The sequence below is a fragment of the Urocampus carinirostris genome, chromosome 4 (genome assembly GCF_059441175.1).
Source record: "Urocampus carinirostris isolate Australia breed hairy pipefish chromosome 4, RoL_Ucar_1.0, whole genome shotgun sequence".
Lineage (NCBI taxonomy): Eukaryota > Metazoa > Chordata > Actinopteri > Syngnathiformes > Syngnathidae > Urocampus > Urocampus carinirostris.
Window position 1 is genome coordinate 37,440,038 of NC_142352.1, and position 15,564 is coordinate 37,455,601.

Here is a 15,564-nt window from a genome sequence, read left to right on the forward strand (position 1 = left end):
GAGAGGTTATGCCTCTCTCCAAGCACTACAAACCTAGATTAAAGGACCATCACACCAGCTCTTGCAAAGCCTTTGGCCAAGGAAGAAAATGAAAAAAAAACATGAGAAAAATGATCAAAACTCTTCAGCACAACACAAAATGCAATTGTAAACAAGCTCTGGCAGCCTTCTAAACCTTGGCACCACATCAAAAAAGATCAAATTTACTGTACTGAAATCATTTTAAGTTAATTCAAATTCCTCAAAATATTAGTGTAAAAATGTATTCGCTTACGTGAATGGAAGCAGGCCTGTTGAAACTATTGCACCAAATTCAACACTTAAAATCAATGGCATACATAAATAAGCACCCAGAGAAATTTGATTGGGTGAACGGTAAAAGTGGGAAGAGTTATACACACAGTGCATGTACTACTTCTCTCTGCCCAGCGCCTTCTGCCACAAAGGTAAATATGTTGGTATCCTAGCTTGCAGTATTTTGTGACATCTTTACAAAATACATTTGCTTGCGCCTTGTTTTGAAACCCCTATTCAAGACAAAAATGACAGTCAAAATGAACCTCAACACTCTTTAAGTAACTGGTGGAGGAAACCAATTTCAAGTGGTATATTTAGATTAAAGTGGGACACAGGCTGTGGCATCATTATTATTTCATAGATTTGATCAAAACATCAAATGTCACACTGTGAAAGAAAATGTGCTTAAGAATTACCTTTTGTCTGGAGAGCAGGTTTGGCAGTTTTGTTGAATTTTGTCTTAAAATATATGGTATGGATCTCTCCAAACAAAAACAAAAAATCTAAATATTTTGCTTTCATTTTTTTAGGTCAAAAAGATTCCTGATCTCTGGGGTACAGACTGCTATTACACCATCCCATGATTGGAAATCTACATGAGGGAAAGGAAAAACACAAAAACCTTAGCTCAATTACCGGCCAGTCACAGTTGAACTCCTCTTTGAAGCAGAGCCATGACTCACAATTTCATAATTACTTGACGCAAACTATCAAAATGGTCTCTCGCCAAAATAACTGTATAGAACTGGTGAATATTTTCTTAATCAAGGTCTACTAAGACAAAAGGTCATTTTTTAAATAGTAGAAGCCCTTTCATAATAATGGTAGCAAAACCTTAAAGTTGACTACGGTTGACCTCTGCTTTGAGCACTAGGCTTTAGAACATGAAGGCATGGAACTCTCATGGAAACGTGAGGCTTACCTTAGAACAAAATATCAAATGAGGCTTTTTAGCAAGCTTTTCACAAGTAAGGTTGTCGTCTTATTGTGTTAATTGTCCTTTTTTGGCTAGTCACACAAGCACAGTGACACTTTTATTTATTGTTTAATATATTATTTTTTATATCTTTTATTAGAGAGCAACACTTGAAATTTGGACTTTAATGTGAAAATCTTTATTTGAGTAAGGCACTGCAGCCCCAACTCAAAAACTATACAGTAGGTGGTTTACTTATCGCAGTTTTGCTACTTGGATTTTCTGATTGGCTAAACAGAGACAGATCCTTTTATTGCCAACAAAGTGGGACTTCTTGACCCACTAAACTTGGTCTGGAGCCACAGGCAAATCTTTGGCGCTCGCTAATGGCTCCGAGGCGCTTTTTCAAAAATGTTTGATCATGAAAAAATATATGGGACAGCACCGAAGGTAAATGCAGTAATTTATAAAGTCCATGTTATGACGGCAATGTATCATGTAAAGTGGATTGTTTCCTTAATCCATACAGTTGTGTAATAAAACAACACATTTATTTTTAGAATTATAATTAGACAGTACAGAAGTTACTTGTGAAAAAAAAAACATTTATAAAGTACAGTAACAAATAAATGACCCAATAAATGTGTTTGTTCTTGATAAAAAGAAAACAATGTAATAAATAAGTAAATATTTCCATTTACTTGTTTGACTATAGCGGGAAGTTGGAACACAATATTAGAAAATGTAATTTCATTTGAAAAAGTTTGTCCTATTGTTTTAAAATATGTAGCAACATGGGAGATTGTATGTAATGCTCTAGTGATAAATATGTTATAAAACACATTGCTATTCAAACAAATAGTGTTACATCATTGCATGCAGAAAGAAATGTATGAGGCCGAGTTTGGTGCCAAGGGGCAAACGGTAGGTGAGGTTGTGTCGGTGGCCATTATGGAAGCTGAAAGGGTTTTATCGCAGTCCGACAATTTACATGTGGTTTGGCCGGAGGGGCCACATGACAGCTGCAAGTGAAAGCCCTGCAGCCTTTTCGGACATCACTTGACATTGACAAGCTGTGCAACTTGAAATCCGCTGAAAGAAAATATTCCTTCTTTCTATGACATCACCAAGCCAAAGATGGGGTAAGGAGGGCAGGCAGAGCTGGGGCACAGCTGGCGCCAGCAGTAGTACCATCTGCCACACACTAATAGTTCATGCTGTTTTAGTTACAAACTTGCTCTTAAGCGTCTCCACAGTTCAACATTTTTAGTTCGAGACTGACCGTCATGTATTAAGTGCAGTGATTGTGGTTTACTTGCTTGCTTTGGTTTTCATTCTCCGTTCTTAATAAAGGTGCTCATAATAGTCATGTTTTTTATTGATGCAAGACAGGTTTTTATTTGTTGTGATTTAGGTTTTATATATATATATATATATATATATATATACATATATATATATATATATATATATATACAAAATGGAAAAAGAAGTCTCTTGTTGGCAAGGTGCTGGAGTCCATCCCAGCCCTCTTCAGGCAGTGGGCAGGGGACACCCTAAACCAGTTGCCAGCCAGTCCCGGGGCACACAGAGACAGACAACTCACTCCCTCATTCACAACTGGGGACAATTTAGACAGACTAATTAACCTCACATGCATGTTTTTGGAATGTGGGAAGAAAGCAGAGTGCCCGGAGGAAACCCACGCAAGCAAACCCTGCATGGTGAGGCTACGGCAGCTGGAATTGAATTCTGGATCTCTGCACCGTAGGGCTGCGTGTTAACCACCGGGCCACCATGTCACTTACTAAATATATTCAATAGATATTCCATTTAACTAAAAAGGTTTTTGAACTCTCGAAATTGGGTTGTTAAAAATGATAATTTCATTAGTTTATAACATAATAATGTATGTGTACTAAAATGGTTAATTTTGTTTAAAATGCTAAAATATTGTTTGTTTGTTTTTTTAACTCCCCAAGTTGAGCTCATTTATTGTAGCAACCCAAAAGTAAGGTCATTTTATTTTAAATTCAAAAGAATTGTGTTATTTATAAAAGGGGTGTCAAACTTAGTTTGGATCCATGGCTGGATTCAGACTTTCTGTTCTCAGGAGTGATGTATCAATAAAATAATGTAAACTTAAATGTTTTAACTCACTGTAGTTTTTCAGAATTGCGCTTTATCATTGAGCCTATTTTACTAGCCTACCCTACATATTATACTAATGAATGACAAGGGATTATTTTCTAGGCTTAACACATCTAAAAAAAAAAAAGGAATAAAAATATTTTTGTTTTTGCAATGTAAGCAAAAACTGCTTTAACAGTGAAGTGAATGCAGTTTTAGACCTGAACCAACTAACAACGCTATACCAACTTAAGTGGGAGCTATGAATATAGTGTTTGCCTTAATTGTAGTACTAGTTTGAAATGAATGAAAAATAATAGTAAAGTTTTAGCACTGCATGGACAATACGATTGGACTATATCAGATGAAACTACTAGGCTAGGCCTACTAAAGCTGAGAGTATATCCTTTACTGCTCGCTTGTAACTCTTGAAAGAAATGACAGAAACTTGCTTCCTTTTTTAGGACATAGTTGGAAATTTATGACAGGCCGTATGTTAGACATGCCAGGTTTGTAACCACCAAAACAAGTTGAGTCATATTACCTAAGTAAATAAGTAAACTTACAAAAAACTAAAATTTATTATGTTGTTTTCTAAATCACAGACCTTCACTCACCATACATCTTCCCCTCATCTGATAGGATGATCTTCCGACGTCCACAAGGAGGGTAAATGGCCAGGGCTTCTTGGAAACTCTGTTCGATGTCAGGACTCCACACTCCTTCCGCATCGTTGTCAACGGGCTTTTCTGCCGAATCGCTCATCCTCTCCATATCTTCGGCAGGGCTTTCGCTGCCGCTCCAGCTGCTGGGATCAATTTTGATGGTTGGATGTTCCAAGCTGAAGCTTGGAGGAAAATAGGGTGAAACCTACAAAATGAATACATACCATACTTTAGCTTTGATTTACAAATTTGGTTACATGACCACGGACTGAAGTTGAAAACAGTGCGTGTCATCTCTAAACATTGAAATTGAACTGAAATGTAAGAATTTATCATTATTTTGTTCCATCCTGATGTATATTGGTTTATCAAAAAACAATTACTGCCTATGATTATTTGGGCTGCATAGTGATTTAGAGAAACTACACTGCCACGAATCCGTTTTCCCTAACCTTTTCCAACCACCGACTCTGCCAACACAGCGTAAGACCCACCATTCGTCACAAGACTTTTCCTTTTTCCTAAAGTACACACCAAGGCACTTCATATACATGAAGTGAGCAGACTCTCCAGCTGCATAATAAAGTTTTGAATCCTCAGATTGTTAATTTGTAATCAAAAGATTATTGATTTGCATATGTGTGTCATGATTTGTGCCAGAGATTGATTTCATTGCATGACTCAATTAAATTTTGCCTACTATCAATAATTATCATAACCAAACAATTTGAGAACTTTTTTTGAAAAGCATCAAGAGTAATTCCACAGGAGACGCCTACAATGGCTAACGGCAGCTGCATTTACAAGCCCAGGCGCGAACAGCTCTCTTCCTTTCTTTTCATCATGCACTTCTTCCTTGACAGAAAGCTTGGGGACAAAGAAGGCCGAATCCCATAGCAGGCCCCTCGGCAAGGAAACCTTCTGCACACGGATGATGAGGCGTAGATGGTCGTGGAACGGCCCCTTCCTGTCGAGCAAGATCAGTCTCCAAAAAAGGGAGAAAGATCCAGCTTTTTCCAGGGACCATGCAGCAGCTGTGTCACCCTTGGACTAATCAATCATTATCAATATCAAGGAACTGAAAAATTGATAATTTAAAGCTAAAAATGCAATATGTTGTGAGATTTGCTTCCTTCTTGACATTAATGAGACAAAATAGGCTAAATCTAGGAATAATTCTGGATTAGTCGTTCGCCCCACCCACTGGCCAAATCGCTAACCACCAAATAATATTCTGAACGAAATAAATGTAATTGAAGCCCATTTTCTCAACAGTGCCGTTTTACACATGTTGCTAGTGTTTGTGTTTGATTATTAAATGCTTTAAGGTTACTTCCCTGCAACCTCAATAATCTGTTTTTACTGCCACACTGTAATCATACCATTTGATTGTGATCTTTGAGAAATGCAAGACATCCACACTACCCTCAATAGAGTTTTTCAATAGGCGTATTTTAAAATTCAAGCCATTTTCAAATATTGACATATAAAACAATGGAGACAGCAATTCATAAAAACACACTACTGATACAAATATTTCAGTAATACAAATCCATAAAAAGTATTTTGATGCGTTTTCACACGCACAAGAACATAACACAAAATGTTAGAACAAGATATTACCATCATGAAGAAAAAACTATTTTGAGTGTTGGCTTTGCAGATTGCTCAGTAACTTGCTAGTATGGTTAATTCTCTCTGGAGTTTCTGATTTCTTGCCTGTCATCCAGTTCGCAGACGGACACGTATGAAATTATATAAACTACTAATGTATTATAAATCCCTGAAAACATAACAAAAACAATACCTCTTAAAAACAAGCAGCAACCCAATGGAATACACCCAGTCAGTGGATACATGCAACTAGCATCAGGATTTTTACAAGGGACTTCACCTCTTCACTCAGTGATGTTGTAGCCAATCAGAACAAAAAAAAAAAAACATCTACAGTCACGCGCGAAATGAAATACAATTCATATTTGAAAAAAATGTTAATAACTGTTGTCAGGATGTGTTGATCCTACTGAACTCGGAGAGGAACTCTGTTCACATGGAATAAGCTTTAAGTGGGGATAGCATTTTGTTTCTTTCGGTATGTCAGCTCATGAAGGGAAAGGTGCAACTTAGAGGAGCATGAAGCACTTTTACTGAATTCCATTTATGTGGGAAAACTGTTTACAGAGCAAAAACTAGCACACCACTATAAAAGTTTAGAAATCTTGCGGGATTAGTTGCTGTTTTTAAACCCTGCTAAAAAATAATATGGTAACTAATATAACCTATGTATTATTATTGGTGCAAGATATCCTACTAACAGGCTGAAAGGAAGAAGCTCTAAACATATTAGCTTCTCTTCACCACTTAACATCCTAAACAGACCTTTATTCTGTGCTGGTTGCTTACACTGATTACACTTCTACATTGCAGCAGTCCAGCATTTTATCCTAGTCCATTATGTTTCTATGCAGTTTCTATAGAGCAGCAAAGCACAGCAACAGCATAACATTGCTTTCCTGAAATGACAGGGGGGTAGGAGAATCTATTGATTTTGACAATGAGGAAACATGTATTCTTTGTCATCCTTCAGATACTCTTATTGATGGTCACCGGCAACCCAATGACTTAATATCTACCCATAGTTCTGGGCTTCTTTATTTCCCCATTCACAGGGCTTTCTGTTAAGGACTTTAGAGTTTAAAACCAATCCTTCTTGATATATAAGCTTCAGACTTTTAGAAAAGAGAGGCCAAAATATGACTGCCTAACAGCTAAGTGTTAAATGTGAGCCCATGTTGCTAGTTACAGTGCAGTGTAATTTCAGAGTATCATGATACAAAATGCTGCATTTTTTTAGCTACTGAGAGTTTAAAATCAAGAGCCTTATTTACATTCCCTTACTGGCTGCTCATTTAACATAGCTGCTTACAACACAAAATCACATTGTTATTTTTCCTGTATATTTTGAAAAGCAAATGGATTACAAATAGTTACTTATGTAATAAGAGTACGGTAAGTGTGATAGGAGCTAAAATGAAATGAAAACAGTGCTGTCCAAAAAAAAATTGCCAATCACATTCATACTGGCATTGAAAATTATACGAACTTTAATGTTGAGCTGGATCCGAGAGTCTTGGCTTTTTTCACTTAGAGTTAAATCATTATGGTATTTCGTGTATTTCTTTATAGTTACTGTGGGTGATGGACTCTCAACTGAAAATGGTACTTTTGTACAGAAAAAAAACTGTGAATGTCCATGCTAATGCTGAGAGGATGACCACACACATAACTTACACACATGCAATAATTAAGCTCGGCTGATCTGCGGCAATAAAGTCAATGCAGCTGAAATTAGGACTAATATCTGTTGATAATAACAAAGTAATGGTAATTGGTGCTAAAATAGTGGTTTGACATAACCACTGTATAAAATAACCGTACAGTATACACCGGAGCCTCCAAAGACTGATGCCGTTTTTCTCCTTTTTTTTGTGAAATGTAGTGAGGGACAATTATGTCAGGTAATGGTACCATAAGAATAGCAAGTGGAGTTATTCAGATGAAGACACCAAAAGGCACATTTGATAAAACACAAGCAACAGGTCCAGTATTGTAGTACTTTGATCTTGATAATCTTGATACCAGTCTGCCAAAGATAAACTAAACAGGCTAAGAAATATACACAGGCAGTGGGCTTCTTCAACATTCAAAAGGGTACTTCTTTAGGCAACTATTTTCTATTCCACTTTTTAAAAAATATAATAGTGTGACATATGTGCAAATCAAACATATTTTCTCTCATTCTTGGTTTGTTGACTTATTTCTTAGATCAAATAAATACTTTTGAATATATGTCAAAACCCCCCTCAATTATTTGATAGAAGCTATTTGTAAGTCGTCAATGAAGGGGTCTCCTAGTACAGCAGAATCTGGGGCCTAATTGTGTTTTTCAGAGGGAAGTATGAATGTCACCCATAGAAACACTTGTGGCTTACAGATAATTGCATATTTTCCTCCTTTCAGAGCGTGCACCATAGAAATGGTCTTGCTCGTCTGATAGGGGGGAGAGAGATGGTCCACATAGCAATAAGTGACAGGGGTAGCTAAGCAGAGCGGTAGCTGTGACACGGCATTATTGAAAATTATACTTACAGCGAGATTACATAAACCACTCAGCAAGCTGGAATCCAACTCCTTAAATTAAGAGAACCCATTACAGCCATCAGACAGAGCAAGGTAATGAAATAGCAGATGAGAGGTCTCAAATGTAATTTTCCATGTGGAGTTCTTTTGTGCCGTTATCTCAGAAGGTGCAATAATGATTCCATGAATGACTTTTGTGGGCTCCGTAATAACCCACGATAGTTAAGGCCGTGATGTGTAAAACCATAATTATGGTGCGATTTAAAAATTTAACATTTTCCGGATGTTGTGAAGACATAATTGTCACAGCAATGTGAAAAGTATTTCATTTTGAGCAATGCGCAAACAACTACGAGCATTCATAATCATGGCAACAGCTTCTATTCTCACAGCAAATTAAAATGTAATGGGGGGAATAGTGTTACGTCTTTAAAAAGGCACCTTTGAAGACCTTGGGATGCATTTACGAGGCAGAATGAATGCAAAGATAAATACAACCAAATAGTTTTGGAATTATGTACCGAATTCAATTTATTTACTCTTCTTTCTAGTAGAAGGCAAAGTTGAATATGAATGTAATTTAAATCAAGGTGACGGATTGACCCAAGGCTTTCAAAGTGAAAATGCTTTTCTGAGGCATAAAAACAAACTACTGTACTTTCATTGAATTAAAGAGACAAAATTGTTATCTTCAAAGCAATTCCAAATATGTTTTTATATTTTATGCCGATTATCATAGCTCATCTGCAAAAACAAATTTACAAGATAATTAAAAATTTAGGGCTGTCAACTAAAGAGGTGTGAAGACTTTGTTAGGCTTCCCATCTCTGCAGTGGCTTTTTGTTCATTTCATGCCTTTTTGAGCAGTTAAGCTTAGATGCTGTGAATCTGTCTCATGTCATCACACTCAAAGCTGAGGCCCGGTCCTCAACACTCAGGAACCATCAGGCCACTGTAGGATCAATCTTTGTTTGTCAGAGAATAGGATTGATTTACAGGTTCTATCAAAGCAGCCCTCGCTCTACCTGAGGCGGAATGAGAGCCGCTTGGCAACATGGACCTGGTCAACATCAGACACATCAGCACTCCCGAAAAGACACCTCACTAAAAGGTTATTCACCATAGCAGAAAATCCAAGACAAAACTGAAAAAACAGTCTCCTCCTTGTAATACGGAAATATGTCAAATAAAATACATATTTCAAATTGGAAATTTTCCTATCAAAAATATGCCGTGCATTCCAGGCAGTAAGCGTGCAGCAGTGTGGAAGCGTGCACTGAACACATAAAGCTCAGGAAATTAAAGCTGTAAATAAAGGTCTGTCAGATAAAGGATCTTGTGACAGTTATGAGCGTGGAGCCACAGGCTCATTCAGGACGCGTGTGGACAGGCACGAAAAAACAAATCAGAGTGATGAGTGTGAGGATGTCCATTTGCATTTCCTTGTCCACAACCAACATTCACCCTGTACACGTTACCCTTACGTTTTTTACAACCACATTGCCAAATACTACAGAGTACACTAAACATAACATAGAGATGGTTTGCAGCACAGGTCATCTCATTCAATAAACCAATATGCTTGTTTTCAGTACTTTCCTTTTTGCAAAACATCAATTTAGTAAACAGTGTTACTAGTGTGACTTTTTATTTGTTTACCATGTAAATGTACATTTGTCCTAAAGTGGACAGTGCATGATTGGAATATCAGAGACTCTATTTATTACCTCCCATAAGGTGAAACATCTTAGGTCAGTTTGATACCACGTGAAAAAAAACATGCTTATACCATAGGTGGCTATCTTGATACATTTTTTCAGTCAAGTAAACAATGTGACATATTGTAATTGGTTTATTTTTTTTAACAATCAGCATGTTCTCAGCAAAAAAAAATACTTTGTCTCGATATTTAAGAGTGGGCAAGACTGGTCTACCATTTACTGGCCAGCTCCAAACAGGTCTGATTTTGCAAGTGCTATGATGAGATTTTAGGGAATAGGATTGAGCTTCCGGTTGTTAGAATCTACTTTCAACTTTTATGTGTGGTGGCTGTCATCTTATTGCATTCATAAATTTATGACAAATTTCATTGAACGTTCTGAATTATTTCAAATATCATATATTTGACTAATGTGTTAATGATCATAATCTCCATCTACACTGGAAATATTTCAAAAACATGCACAACATGGCCTATGGCATATATAATGTGTATCTATGTAATAACCATCGGTTTAATTATATTTAAAAATATATTTACATTTGTATAATAATAATAATAATGACAAGTTAAGGATACTGATCTCTATTCATGACCAAAAATTTCCCCTTCATCAAGCTCCAAAAAAGTTATATCATTCTATAGATTTGTAGTCGATTTTGGGAGGAACTTTCTAAAAAATGTCTCCTGTTCTTGCACAAATGGTGAGCAGCTTTGGTCCAACAAGTTGCCTCATTGCATAAAACGAAACATCTATTTGTACATATAACCCCTTTTAGTGAGTTTTTTAATGAAATAGTAAATGAGTGGGGATGTGCCAGGTTTGGAATGATTCCTGGCAGTATTATCACATTGGTTGATTCTTTACCAAACTGAGAATTAGGCGGTGTTCCAAGAACAAACGACTTTGAAATTCCAGCAAATGAAGCTGCATTAAAAGGAAGTGTGCGGTGCTTATTCCCATAACTGAACGACCACCCCTTTGTAAGTGAACTCATCTACAAAATTCTCAAAAGAAACCATGCACCCAGGTGAATTGTGCTTTGTACTATGTTTGTGCTGGATGTGTATATAAGACCCATAGATTAAATGTAAAGTAACTTTTCATTTGTTCCCTGTTGCCAAGATAAGGCATAATGGTAACGTATAGTCACCCTGCATTTTAAGACTACAAGCTTCCCCTCTAGTTTATCCGCACCAACACAGAATCCAAAGTACCGCCTGACCAGGGAGCCTTATCTCTGCCAGTCTTGGTTACAGTGCAGCGACTATTTAAGGTGTCATCATGTGGAAATTTGTAGTAAGTTCTGATTGGAGAATATGTCTGAATAGAACCCAAGAAAATATACACACTTTCAGCAACTGGTGTGGCCTTTTGTCTTTGTTTTTTATCATTATTCTTATTCATCATCAAAGGCCGAGTACCCTGGCCGCCACTATGGCTTACACAGAGAGAGGAAGTTGTTGAAGACCAGATTGCCTACATTCGTTGTGGTTAAAAAATCCAGTTGCTATATTGGTGTTACTAAGTGACTCATTCCCTATGATGATTCTGAGAAAACATACATTTAATTTTATTACATCCTCTCGTGAACATACAAAAGAATAATAGTAAATATTTTCTATGATTCAAAGAGCAAATGAAATGGTTTTGGATGAGGTGATTTGGTAATATTTGTATATATGGTAATGGACCCGAAAACTAAAACACAAAAGACTTTGACGGAGCCTACTCCTCTTTCTTTTCTTTTTAACTAAGATGGTATGACAGGACCGAAGTACTTCCGGTTGCTAGTAGACCATTTATGGCTGCAGTTTGAAGGTTTTCTCAGTCAGTGGCTTTGAGGCAGCTTTTTCTTTTTGGTGGCTCTCTCGGCTGGCCTCAGTGGGCTTTGCACAAGCTGCTGAGGAGCAGCGCACACACGATCTACAATTCTCTTTCTAGACCAGGGTTTACCTCAGGGCACAGTCTGGGAGCCTGCAGGCATGTCCTTTTTTTTTTATTTCCTTAACCTGCTAAAAGTAGATGTATGATCCTAGTAGCGTGGTGGTGCTAAATAATCAACAGTTAAATATGAACTCAACAAAACTGTAAAAAAAAAACATATTCAACAACGTTTTAAAACCTGTTATTTTTAAAGCAAAAATATATTGAAGGACTAAATTAAAAGTAGATTTCTCATTAGTATTTAGAAAATGTAAAAACTCAGATACGGAAAAATGTTCTTGAATCATAAATTGACACATGCAAAATGTATAAATAGCTAGTAAAATGCTTGAAAAGCTCTTGAATGTTCTGTGACAACACAGCCTTTTGTCATAATGATAAACACAGAATATATATCGCTGCATGCTTTAATCGAGGCAAAAAACATTCACTTAAGACAGGTGGAAGTTTGAAAGAAAAAATATTCAAAACCAAATTTAATTTCTCCTAAGGCAAATTGAAATCAAAATTAAAATAACACCTGTAAAAATAAGAGTTGCCTGTTCAGCTCTAATTTATTTTCATAGTCGCGAGACAGCCGTGACCATAAATCATCAAGGATAAACAAAAGCATAATGATTTACAGATAGGCGGATATATTTTATACAACTATAGTATATTTTTTTAATACAACCGTTGAACAGCTTTTGACCAACAGTTTGCCTGTCCGATTGCATTAACAGAAAACAAAGCATCTATTCCTAACCTTTATATTATTCCGCCGCGGGAGACATTGTGTAATTTTTGGAGTTATGCCGAGTTGGGAATTATTCGTTGAAATAATAACTCTTTTGTGCCACTTTGTTGTTTCGTTGATCCTCTACCAAGCGGATAATTACGCAGTGTTCCATCAATTAAAGCCGCAAACCACAAATATCTGAGGGTACTTTTTTTTCACTCCAGTGCTTCATTATATCTATTTTTACTTAAATCCAACCAGATTATTTCATTTTGACATTCAATCTGGGAAAATACATTGCTTTGTTGGAGGGGGGCAAATGGTGACCTTGTCACCTTACAGTGTTGCTTTAGTTCAAACTGAAGAAAATCTGTCAACTTTTGAAAAAGCAAAACGTCTGTTTCAAACAAATAGCACTTATTCAGTTTATTATAGCATACTGAATCTTGACTTTTTTGCTTGAATCTATCGTTTAAAACAGCGTGTGCAACATGCATACATGGAATAAAAAGGGGGGCTTCTAGTTGTGTACGTCTTGGCTGACCTGGAGGGTCCAAACCCACTAAAAATTCTGCCATTGACATTTTTAGGAAACAATTTAATGTATTTTTTCCCGCAAAATAGTACCTGGTATAGCGGCGTAATCTTTTTTTCGAATGAGTAACACGTCAATTTAAGCTAATATTCCTCCGACACTTAACCAACAAGTTACTACTAAATAATTTGCTCCTGTGTAGTTTTCTGTTTAAGTCTACTCAGTTTTCTACTTTCTTGTGTTTTTTCAATAAAAAGAAACAGTGCGGAAATTGATAATTTAGCATTGTTGGTAGCGAACGTAAACAGGCGTAAAACAAAGACGGACTTTTGACTTATTTTCCTTCGCTGTTCCCTTGCCAGTCTTGTGAGAAGAGTAGAGATAAGGCAGAAACAAGAAGGAGGAAAATAACAGGGAGATAAATTATACTCACAATGAACTTCGACGTCGGTTTATAACAGCAACGTCTGCGATGCCGAAGCAACAAGTCTCTCCGGTGGTTTTCGTCGAGGTGGTCCGAAAAACCTCCGCTGAAGACTCCCGAGTGTCGAACGAGCCAACAACTAGAGTAACGAGAACAGCAACTCTTAGCATCGTCATGTTAACCCCGAAGACAAAAATGAAGGCAAAACTGTATCTATTTTTTCGGAGTTGAGGATTTAATGTCCCGTGGGTGTTTGTGGGGATCTGACGCCAAGCACACGGCATGTGGCGCTTTGAAAGGGGGCGTAGGAGCTGCCTTCTCCCCCCCCAAAAAAATGTGAAAAATGTCAAAGATTTCGCCGCTCGAGCGACGAGGGCGAGCGTTCAAAGTGCCTGTTGCGACAACAAGTCGGCCATCTAACCCACCACTGCTACCGTTCCCACCCGCCGTGGGAGAAGAAATAAACAGGTAAGCGTTTTGGAAAAGAAAAACACCCACTTTTTGGAAGCTATTCACTAAAACCCATCACATAGAAGTATAGTTTCACTTTGAATGCCTGCAACTAGCAATGGAACTTACCTCGTTATTGATACCTCACATTGGAACAAATGTCCATTTTTAAGCTCATGTGGTGTTAATAGGTATTTACAATATTAATGTCAAGTTATTCTGTTGTTTCTGGGTCAGCAGGCAAGGTGAATCGCTTCGCTCACTGACAGAGATGCGAAGAATGCTCGGAATGAGAAGAGGAATGAAATGAACGCGAAGAGCGAGTTTGCGTCGTGGGGGCGGAGCCAGAGGTGGCGTCATCTCCAAGCCTTGCAGCCGACTAGGGACAGGGAGGGCGCCTTGACATCCCGAGAACTGTGGCCTTCAGGGACGCGCGGAAACGTCGCCTTCTCATCCCACTTGCCGTGAAATCCTCCAAGGTTTGTTATTGCAAAAGTGAATGCCGGTGTTGTGCCTAAATCCGACTACCCTGCAAAATTTGCATACCTGTCAAGCTGTACGGTTTTGCCGTACAAAGTACGTTTATTATGCATTTTAAGTCGTGTACGACGTACAATAAAATCTATACGGAAAAACGCAAATTTGTCAATCATGGGTACCATCCGGTATACACCGACTATCACAAAACGGCAAATCAATCAAGTCAAACGAGTTCGCCGCGAAAGCCTCTATCTCGGTATCGTTTTTTTGGTTGCATACGAAGCAAGTGGTTTGATGTAGTGAAAGGAAGTCCGTCTCTTTTTAGAGAACCGGCTTTTTCGGCTCAACTCATTAAAGAGAGCCGGCTCTCAAACGGCTCACTTGCTTTGATGCATTATATTACGAATTATTATGTTGTATGAAGAAATTAAGAAAAAAAGGAGGTATAAAATGACAAAATGAAAAAAGACAGGTTTGTGGTTTTCCCTTTAATCAGTATATTACCAACAATAATTTAATGCAGAAAATGAATTCATAATTTGAATAAGAAAATGTATTATTCTACTTAATTATATTTGCTTGTATTTTCTTCCTTCTACAGTGAATGTCCAAGCTACTTAATTTTTTAACTTTTTTTATAATAAACCTCATTCATGAGCAACTCAGGATCTCACAACAAAATGTTAATTAACAATATATATAATATAACGAAACACATGTACAATATAACATGTTAAACTACATAAATTAACACGTTTGAAAAAAATAAATATGGTGTAAGATTATTTTGTAAGGGAAAATACGACAGTTTGTAAGGGCATGGAGCCGTGGAGATTGACATGTATGAATTTGACTCCCCTTTGCATGAACTATGCTTCTCAGAGCTGTGCTTCCGACAGTCAAGTCACATTTATTTGTATGGCCCTTAACCACAAAACGTCTCAAAGGACTGCACAGGCTACAATTACACCATCACCACCATGATCTTAAACCAACATGCGGGCAAGGAAAAACTCAAAACCTCAGCACGAGGAAAATAAGAAACCTTGAGAAGGGGCCCCACAATTGGTAATCCCCCTTCCAGAACGTGTGTTGCAATAGTAGTCTGTAAAATCGGTCCATGAAGAAATATCGATTGCTG

At 37.3% G+C, this 15,564-nt stretch overlaps 1 protein-coding gene across 6 annotated transcripts in view; it reads right to left on the reverse strand.

Moving 5' to 3' along the window:
- The window catches only part of tead1b (TEA domain family member 1b), a 59,537-nt gene extending 45,191 nt beyond the window's left edge, over positions 1–14,346 (reverse strand). For all 6 annotated transcript variants that reach the window (XM_088334445.1, XM_088334444.1, XM_088334443.1 and 3 more), the window contains exons 1-3: positions 14,073–14,346; positions 13,503–13,632; positions 3,961–4,213 (exon numbers count right to left, since the gene is read on the reverse strand). In XM_088334445.1, coding sequence (XP_088190571.1) covers positions 3,961–4,117 — 157 coding nt within the window. In that variant the 5' untranslated portion in view covers positions 4,118–4,213; positions 13,503–13,632; positions 14,073–14,346. The remainder of the gene's footprint in view (positions 1–3,960; positions 4,214–13,502; positions 13,633–14,072) is intronic.
- Between the last annotated feature and the right edge of the window lie 1,218 nt (positions 14,347–15,564).